Source organism: Eurytemora carolleeae, unplaced genomic scaffold (genome assembly GCF_000591075.1).
Source record: "Eurytemora carolleeae unplaced genomic scaffold, Eaff_2.0 scaffold533, whole genome shotgun sequence".
NCBI classification, from domain to species: domain Eukaryota; kingdom Metazoa; phylum Arthropoda; class Copepoda; order Calanoida; family Temoridae; genus Eurytemora; species Eurytemora carolleeae.
In genome coordinates, this window is record NW_019396428.1 from 57,159 (window position 1) to 66,264 (window position 9,106).

Genomic DNA, 9,106 nt, shown 5'->3' on the forward strand with positions numbered 1-9,106 from the left:
TCAGTTGTAATTGCGTCCTTTCATCAGTTGTAATTGCATCCTCTCATCAGTTGTAACTGCATCCTCTCATCAGTTGTAACTGCATTCTCTCATCAGTTGTAATTACATTCTCTCATCAGTTGTAAAAGCATTATTTTATCTGTTAAAATCCTTCAATGAAAAGTTTTTATAACTTCACACCAGAATCTACTGTTTTCTGAAATATGTAGTTGACATTATAATTCTATATCAGTCGTAATAGTAGTGTTTTAATTTGTACGCTTTGGATCTTTCATAATTGTATTTTTTTGTAGTTTTCAATGGTATTGCATTTATTTCAATAGAGTTAATTGCATCTCATCGAGGGGTAATTGCTTTTACCATTTAAATTTTATAATTTATTTGTTGCAATTACAATTTCCGTGGAGTAAATTGTATTGCATCCTCTTCAAGTTTCCCTAGATTGTTTATTAAGCCAGGAAATGAACAATTAGAAGGATTCATATTACATCTTCAAGATAGTGTAACAGTAACAATAATTGAGATACCAATTCAAATTATAGGGGTTAAACCGTTTGTATTAAATCTTTTCAATAAAAAGAGAAGCGATTTTTTCTTTAAATTAGTTTTTGTTTGTCTATTTGTGAATAAAAAAGATATATAAAGATGTATTCCAGAAAATATTGCACATTTTCTTACTTTTTTCTTTCATGAGTTGGGACTACAAACCCTTAAAAAGAGAATGGTGCATCTTACATTTATAAAAACAAACTATAGTTGTAAACATCATAAAAGAAATAGTATTCACACTTATTTTCATATAAATCTATTATTTGTTTAAAAGTTTTCAAAGTATTTCTTGAAATAAAATGAAGCAAATCTAAATCGCTGTAAAAATCATTTCACCATTTGCTAAACTAAAATAAATATTGAAAAGAATGAACTAGAATTTAATATAAAATTGTAAAATATCACATCATTATTTTTTAAATACATATATTTCCCTAACGTTGGCTGGGAAATCCTAACTGGAAACTAAATGAAGCTATGATTAAGGTACTTCACATAAATAATACAAAAAGCTAGTATTTGAAAGTATAAAGTTAAGAGAGGGTAAGTAAGTAATTTTATTTACAAAACGTGATTAAAGGGACTGTAACCGTAATTTTAAGTAAACCCTCCATGAAAAGGTGGCATTTTCCGATTTCTAACGGTATCCTTGAAACCTTAATATGATCAAACATGTGAAGATAACGTCGTTTTTACATGAATATCTATTTCAGACTTGATCAGACAAAGTAAATAGAGAATCGCCTTCTTTGCATGGAGGGTCACTTGAAATTACGTTTACAGTTCCTTAAAGATGGATTCATTGTAGTCAGTTTGCTTACAACACAACGCAGTACTGATAAAAGTTGTACTGCAACGTGTTAACATGTAAACAAACAACCAGAAAAACGCCATTTTCTACCGACTCCTTACTTTTACAAACCTTGGTGGAAACATTAAACTTTGCTGATACAGAGGAACAAAAAAGAATCACAAATTTAATATCAAAAGGTTTAGAAAAAGCTCTAAGAAATGATTTCAAACTTTCAATCTGATTTCTTTATTTTCTTTCTTCTCTTCTGCTCCTTCTTTTCAATTTGCTGACTGAGCTTCCAGGAGAGATACGCGCTCAAGCAGAACAATGGGGAGAGCATGAGGAGCACGTAGTAGAGGAAGGAGAAGGGTTCTCTTGCTGCGTAAATCAGCAAGGATTCAATCCAGCCTATCCCAGGTTCAGTCTCCATATCACCGGCTTCGTGACTGTCTCCTATATTAAAAATAGTTAACGCCTTTCCGCAAAAAATTCATTTTGCGGATTTCCTGCATTTTATATAAGTAACAGACCAAATATTGACCCACGAAAAAAAATTGACCGCCTCAAACTAAAAGTTTTAAATATTTAATTTGCAAGACTGAAAAAAACCCCAATTTTTTTCTTAATGTGAATTTATGATTTACTGTATATTCGTGAGTATACAAGATATTAATTAAGATGCATTCAAGAAAAGACTTTTTTATAACAATTTATAAAATGGTTTTTCAATTTCGTTAGTATAAAACCCTTTTTAAACACTGATTTTCCACCTGGTTTGAAGAATAAACTAAGAACTGAGATCTGTCCAACATTTAACATATTTTTCTGAAAATATTATTACTGTAGAAAAATACAAAAAATAAATAATAAACAAGGCATATTTAGACTAATTCTGTAAAATAACAAGTTATCTGAAACGGTTAAAACGAAACAGTTTTATTTAAATTAAAATTAAAATGTATTAATCATTATTTGAGGTTTCAAATTTGTTTAAAACCAATGATCAGTCATGAATTTAAAGCTAGATTTTTCAAATAATTCTTTTAAAAAATATTTTTTCAAAATATTATTAAGAATAATTACAATTACAAACTATTATATAATTTTACTTGTATTATGTCCAAGAGAAACTTGCCAGGAAAAAAGTTTTTTCTTACGAAGAACCTCCAAAAATTTTACAAATTTATACTGCTTGTATGTATTTAGTTCCACTACATATATGCAAATCATTCAATCTAAAAGCACTTTTAAAAAAAAGTTTAAATATTTACTACACAGCATCTGACAAAGTATATAGATTTCACAAAAATTCATGGGGGGGGGGCAGTTGGAAAGTTAAAACTAAAAAATGACGAATAAACAAAAAATATGGCATTTTGTTATTTTAAAACTGATAATTATTGTTTGTTTTGAATAGGTTTCGTTTCCAAAAAAATCCAAAACAACTTTTGCTGTAGTCTTAATTAAGGTGTGGGGGGGGGGGGGGGAGAAAAAAAAGAGAAGGCACTTTATACAAAAATGTTTTTTACTGTAGCACATTTCAACATCACTTTGGAGTGTGGGAAGTTAGTACTAAAAAAAAACAGCAAAGCAAAGATTATGCGATTATCTAACAGATGGAATCATTTAAATGGAATATTTAAGATGCAAATAAAATGTCAAAATAAAGGCAAACTTATTGAAAGACATCACATTTTAAACTCCAATGGAAAAGCTATGACTTTGGGGGAGTACTTAGGATCTGAATCCGCAACATTGTGCCTTCCTAAATCCGGATCCGCAAATATATTTAATAAAAACTTTCTTATCTCTGAACGGTTCTTTAAGTTTCACCAATATGCGAAAAAATAAGAAAAATTTTCATTTGTTAAACAATCTGTTAATCTTGAAGAAATGTTCAAGGCCGGGGTTCGGGACCATTTTTTCCAGGGCAAATCCAGGATCCAGAACCACATCAAAATAAAACTATATTAGATATATAATAATCTTGAATTTTTACAGTTTGTGCGTTCAAATATTGAAAAGGTTTCGTACTAATTAAAGCCTAATAGTATGGGGTTTAGACTCAAGACCAAAAGTAAACGTTGTAAAGTGAAGTTTTTAAATATTCAATTTTGTCAGAATAAACCCGTGAATGAATTTGAATGACATAAAAGTTTTTTGTCATGATACAAAAGACAATATTTGAGAACCGAAACATCTCCATTGTGATTAAGAGCATATACAGTTTTCAAGAGCTAAACTGAGTGTTAAAAAAGGGGTGTAAAAATATTGTAATAAATGTTCTTTACAGACTAGAATATCTTCGTCTGTGCTGCACAGCAGGCGGTACACGGCAGTTCCAGTTCTACTATTATATTTATCCGATCTGTGGAGAACGTTTTACATCAAATTCTCTTTAAAGAAACATTGGATAAATTAGAAAACCAGTAGCAAAGTATAATCATGGTTCATCCTACACCCACTTTTTTAATAACCTTCCCTTTAACCTTTCATGATTGTAAAAAAAGAGATATCCGTTCACGCCTGAATAACAAGAACATTTGGTCTGCAAACATAACAATTTTTTCGTTTTAAGCTGGCCCGTGGTCCCAGGAATAACTCATGGCAGCATAAACTGGGCCCTGAACTTTACTATAGAGAAATGTTTAAGGTCTCCATGACGAAGCTGATAGATGTGACGTCATTTCATAAACTGGGCCCTGAACTTTACTATAGAGAAATGTTTAAGGTCTCCATGACGCTGATAGATGTGACGTCATTTCATAAACTGGGCCCTGAACTTTACTATAGAGAAATGTTTAAGGTCTCAATGACGAAACTGATAGGTGTGACGTCATTTCATAAAACTCTATGGCACGCCGATCATGACGTCAGACTTGGTTTAAGCTCTCTACTGAATTATAAGCTTATTGGATTTAAAGAGAGTTATCATAAAGGCAAGATCAAACAAATTCAAATTCAAAATTTGAATTTTCCTAAATTTTTGGTAAGAATCGAACATGTTATGTTTGCAACTTACAGGTCGGAAATATGGTTCCAAGTAACAAATATTATACAAGTTGCAGCCCAGAGTTGGACAAACAGAACCCAGTACACAGACTTGAACGGAGACATATGATTGTTCTTCACTCCTACTCCCAGTGCTCTTCTCGACTCCTGGAGTAAACAAACAGCTTTATTTAATTTTATATAAATTGTGGATGGTGGAACCTTGACAGACAAGATGAACACCACCTTTTTAGTTATTACATATATTTCAATATTTCTAGTTTTCTTATCAGTAAGATAGATACTGGTCCACTTAAAATAATTTATAGCATTATAAAGATTAAAAATAATAAATCCAACCAAGATTTAAGTTTACAATAAAAATCCGTGAAAACTTTTCTAGTCAGAAAACTTCGCGAATAAGTTTTAGAATTAGAAAAAAACTACGTACCTTGCGTGCATAGTAGACGAGGGCAGCTGGAACAATATACTGAATCCCTGCACCAGCATAGCTGCCTGTAATACCAACCAGGAACTCCAGGGAGTTCGTCGTCATCGCTACACACGTTGGAGGTATCAGAGCTAGTAGGGGGAAGAGAACTGTTCTGGTGAACCAATTGTGGGATCTATGTTCGGAGAGGAACAAGGACTTCAGGTTGTTCGAGAGCGTAAGAGCGATGATGGGGAAGTTGGTGGACAGCGTAAAAACGGGGAACAGAGAAAGAAAGAAATGAAGCGCGAACATGAACCAGTTATCCGACATCGAAGGCTGAAAAAAAAATTCAAATGGAAATCAAAGACAGAAACTGGAAAAAGGATGAATTAGACGTTTACAAATTGACAAACATAAGTAAAATAGAATAAAAAAATTATTAATTTGTATTAAATGTTTGATTTATGTTACCTGGAAGTTGAGTGTGTAGAGATCATTGATCTCCCTGAATGCAAAGACCCCGGTGAAGGCAAGAAGGAAGTAGAAACAGAGAATAAGAAGATAGTCTCCGAGTAGGAGACGGAACAAGTTCTGCTTCTGAGATATCGGAGTAATCAAGGATGGAAGACTGTGATGACACATGAAACTGTAAACACAAACTCCGAACAGGTTCGGTACTCCGGATATTATTGAAGGTTGGGGAGTAGGACGGTCAGATCCTTCCTTAGTTAGGTTCATACATGCCAGCACAACCATTACTATAAACGCCAACCATCTGAAAACAAGAGATTAGAAATTGCTTTTATTCTACATGATAAAACCACATCGCAATAAAAAAGGACGTTCAGGTGCGTTAATTCTTGAAATATGAATTTTATAGAAAATACTTGTGATAAGTTTCTCTGCTAAAGAATATCTAATAAAATGTTTACTAAAATATATCCGACTGACCTCATGATTGAAGTTGCAATCTGTAGATACTTTGTCTTGCTCACATTACAGAAGACAAACTGTCCTATTGTACAGGTAAACACGGCGAGGATTATCCTGTAAACGTCCAACCTACTCGTTTCCTTCCACTCCCAACATTTCTCATTCTCGGAGATATTGAGCGGAGAACTTGTGTTTCCTGGTTTGTATGAGCAAGCAACGTCTCGAACGGATTTAGAAACAGCAGCTCCGTATATGGCCAAATCTCCGTACAGATAGATAGCTATACACGCGTAGAATAGGGTACTTCCGGTTTTGTTAAAGAACATGGAGGACATTTTACCCATTTCCGTTATCTCGGTTATATCATAATAGTTTGAAGTTGTTGGAAGAACCTGTTCCACGTTCTCTATAAGAGGATGGTTTTCATCCATCTCCTCCTGCTCCGGGTACCCTTGGGGACTTGAAGATATTGGAGAAGGAGAAATTACAACAGGTCCTCTATGAAGGGGTGAGCTGACGACCCTGTCCGAAGCTAGAACCTCAACCTAATATACGCATTATTAAATTAAAAGGGTTAAAATATTATAAATTATTTCATATATTATTTAAATAGTATGCATACATACACATTTTCTATGAAATAAAACATTTATTATTATTCAAACTACGTTTACCAGGAGCGTCTTGTATTTTTAAACGTTGTTTTACAATTTTTTTCATGAAATTATTTTTTTATGTCGATATAAAAACAAGATGCTCACTAAGATCAAGAATAATTTTTAAAATATTTTTTTACAAATAATTATAAATGCTTACCTGTATATTTTTATCCACATATTGGTTCTCTGAGTTGGATCCTGTCCTCCCCCCTGGCCTCTTCAACCTCTGCAGCCGTCTCCACCTTCCTAGAGCATTCGCCGAGGCCATGGTTTCAATAACGAAGGTTGCAGTAAGGAACGACATGAACGCGAGGAGTATAAGTACAGCTGATGAAAGTGCCCAACCAGCATCATGGAATGCTGCCGGGAGGGTGAGTGCTCCGGTTCCAACAATCAGGTTGAATATGTAAATAAGTCCCGTAATCCGGGAATATTTAGCACCTTCTGCTAGATCACCTTCAACCATCTTCAACCAAACTTTATATTTTTATAAAAAATATATAAAATTTAGTTTGAAATGTCCATCTTCAAGATTTCTGAAATATAAAAAATGTTCTAAAAATTCCGTATAAAAAAAAACTCTTTTTTAACCGAATATATCAAGATTTTGTGTTGGAGGTATTAAAAAATATTCTTCAAGAAATGTTCATTGTTTTTAGATCAAGCAATCGTTCAAATACATGATTTTAACTCAAATTTGAAATTTCAATCATTGTTTCTTTTTTAAAACACGAATTTTCTCCAGTAGTTTAAAAAACAAAATAACTTTGCAAAATTATTTATCTATCTCTGCAAAATTATTTATCTATACAGAAAAAAAAGAAATTTACTGTCATTGCAGGTTTGATAAAAATGGACATTTGAATTTTTTCATAGCTTGTTATCAAAAAATGCGTAGCCTTACAGGAGCAACAATAGACAAAGAATTTCTTTTAATTTCTGGAATAAAATATTGTTATGTTGAATTATTATTATTATATAAATCTTTATTGGGTCTAGGCGATACAACGAGTAGTAAAACAGGAGTAAAATTACAGGGTTTTGCATAAAGTTAATTATTTATTTTTTTCAGAAAAATCATACGTGTTTTGATGTATGATGAATAAGCAAAAGTGTTTTTAAGTGTTTTTAAGTGTTTTAATTTTTAGGAAGTCGGCAGTAAGCAACAGGAAATAAATTCAGCAAAAGACATCTGCACAAAATTGACCAATCATCAATAGCTTACATAGAGGAAAATTGCAATCGAGTGGATCTAGGCTTCAGGTCCTTGAGGTGTTAAAATAAAAATGCAGAAAATGCACATATATTGCGTACAATCAAACAAGACTAATTCATGTATCAGTGACAAACAAAATCAAAAAGCATTAAATCAAACTAAACGGGCGTTTCATCACAAATTGATTAGTATAAAATCATATTTGTGGGAAGTTTGAGCTAAGTAGTTTTAAACTATGTTAGTGAGAGTTATATTGAATTATGACTTATTTCTATGAGCGTAGATAAGAGTTATTGGGATCGGAGGAGGAGGATGGGATGTTGTAATTAAATAAATAAATTCTAAACATCATAATCACAAAATATATGCTTTTATTTTAACATTTAACTAAAATAATTATTAAAGTAATGGTTGTTATATTTCATATTGAAAAGATAATGGTAACTTCCTAGAGAACGATTTTTGGACCCCCCCCCCTTCTTTAAATTCTGTACATGGATAACAAATGGATATAATTGATCATTTGGACGCAGCGCCCGGCCCCCTAGCCTGTCCTAACCGCGGCGCTGGGCCCCCTAGCCTGTCTTAGCCGCGGCACTGGGCCCCCTAGCCTGTCCTAGCCGCGGCGCTGGGCCTGTCCTAGACGCAGCGCTCGGCCAAGAAATTGTCTTAACCTAACCTAAAATAATAAAAAAATAATACTTTTGCTGAAAAATGAAAAATAAGTCATGTACAACATTGATAGGAGGGGGAGGGCCCGGGGATAGGGGGTCCAAAAATCTTTTTCTTATCAAATTTATATAACAACAAAAATAAAACAATAATTTATTATATGTATTGAGCTACTTTTCGTAGCACTCTCCAAGAATTGTGAAATGATACTTTTTAGCAAACAAACAAACGAGATTCCTTGATAAATGATGAAAATATGTGGCCTAATTAGAATTAGAATTTGGCCCAAATTTAGACGTTTCATCGTAAAATAAAACAAAAATGAAAAAATGTATTAGTGGTTTTTGACTTTTTATCTAAAAGAAACAAAATTTAAAAAACAAAAAAAAACAAGGAAAACAATTAAAGAAAAATAGAAGAGAGGAGCTCTAATCATGATTATGTCTGTAAGAGAAATGAGCTTTAAACACGTTTATGCTTATCCTTAAATCGTTCTCTAGGACGGACCCAAGTTAATAATGCAAATGAGGGAAACAATTGTCTATTCATTTTTATTTTTATTTCAAAGAGGCCCAATTCACATAGTGGATTTGTGACTTATGTTGACAAATTTACAAAACTTTAAAATCAGCTGATAAATTTACGCTTCCCTAACAGGGAAATATTTGTCATGCATATTTAAAATTTTAAATAAAAAATGTTTCACAATGTAATAATAGAGTTCTTTTTAAAATCCAGATAGTTTTTTTTTAAATTTTTTTTGTAAACTACATTTGCCCTTATCAGCATTTGTACAATGCCGCGGCCTGTAATAATAACATAAATCTGAAAATTTTAAGGAGGAAGGTTCTGAGCTTCTG

The 9,106-nt window shown here is 32.6% G+C and overlaps 2 protein-coding genes across 2 annotated transcripts; both read right to left on the reverse strand.

The window, feature by feature from the left end:
• Positions 1-908: 908 nt before the first annotated feature.
• On the reverse strand, positions 909-2,193 carry LOC111703113 (small integral membrane protein 15). The gene is made up of 2 exons (XM_023474975.1): positions 2,113-2,193; positions 909-1,795 (listed from the first exon to the last, which is right to left on the reverse strand). The coding sequence occupies exons 1-2, from the start codon at positions 2,159-2,161 to the stop codon at positions 1,575-1,577; spliced, it is 270 nt and encodes an 89-aa protein (XP_023330743.1). The 5' UTR covers positions 2,162-2,193; the 3' UTR covers positions 909-1,574.
• A 611-nt stretch (positions 2,194-2,804) lies between these two features.
• Positions 2,805-6,890, reverse strand: LOC111703112 (transmembrane protein 104). The gene is made up of 6 exons (XM_023474974.1): positions 6,516-6,890; positions 5,718-6,244; positions 5,238-5,541; positions 4,785-5,102; positions 4,365-4,501; positions 2,805-3,868 (listed from the first exon to the last, which is right to left on the reverse strand). The coding sequence occupies exons 1-6, from the start codon at positions 6,822-6,824 to the stop codon at positions 3,835-3,837; spliced, it is 1,629 nt and encodes a 542-aa protein (XP_023330742.1). The 5' UTR covers positions 6,825-6,890; the 3' UTR covers positions 2,805-3,834.
• Between the last annotated feature and the right edge of the window lie 2,216 nt (positions 6,891-9,106).

Coding starts and splice junctions, on each gene's coding strand:
- LOC111703112 (XM_023474974.1), bottom strand. CDS start 6,824: ATGGTTGAAGGTGATCTAGCAGAAGGTGCTAAATATTCCCGGATTACG. Junction 6,245..6,515: donor ATGTGGATAAAAATATACAG/GTAAGCATTTAT, acceptor TGCGTATATTAG/GTTGAGGTTCTAGCTTCGGA. Junction 5,103..5,237: donor TCTACACACTCAACTTCCAG/GTAACATAAATC, acceptor TTTTTTTTTCAG/CCTTCGATGTCGGATAACTG.
- LOC111703113 (XM_023474975.1), bottom strand. CDS start 2,161: ATGTTAAATGTTGGACAGATCTCAGTTCTTAGTTTATTCTTCAAACCA. Junction 1,796..2,112: donor TAGTTTATTCTTCAAACCAG/GTGGAAAATCAG, acceptor TTTTTAATATAG/GAGACAGTCACGAAGCCGGT.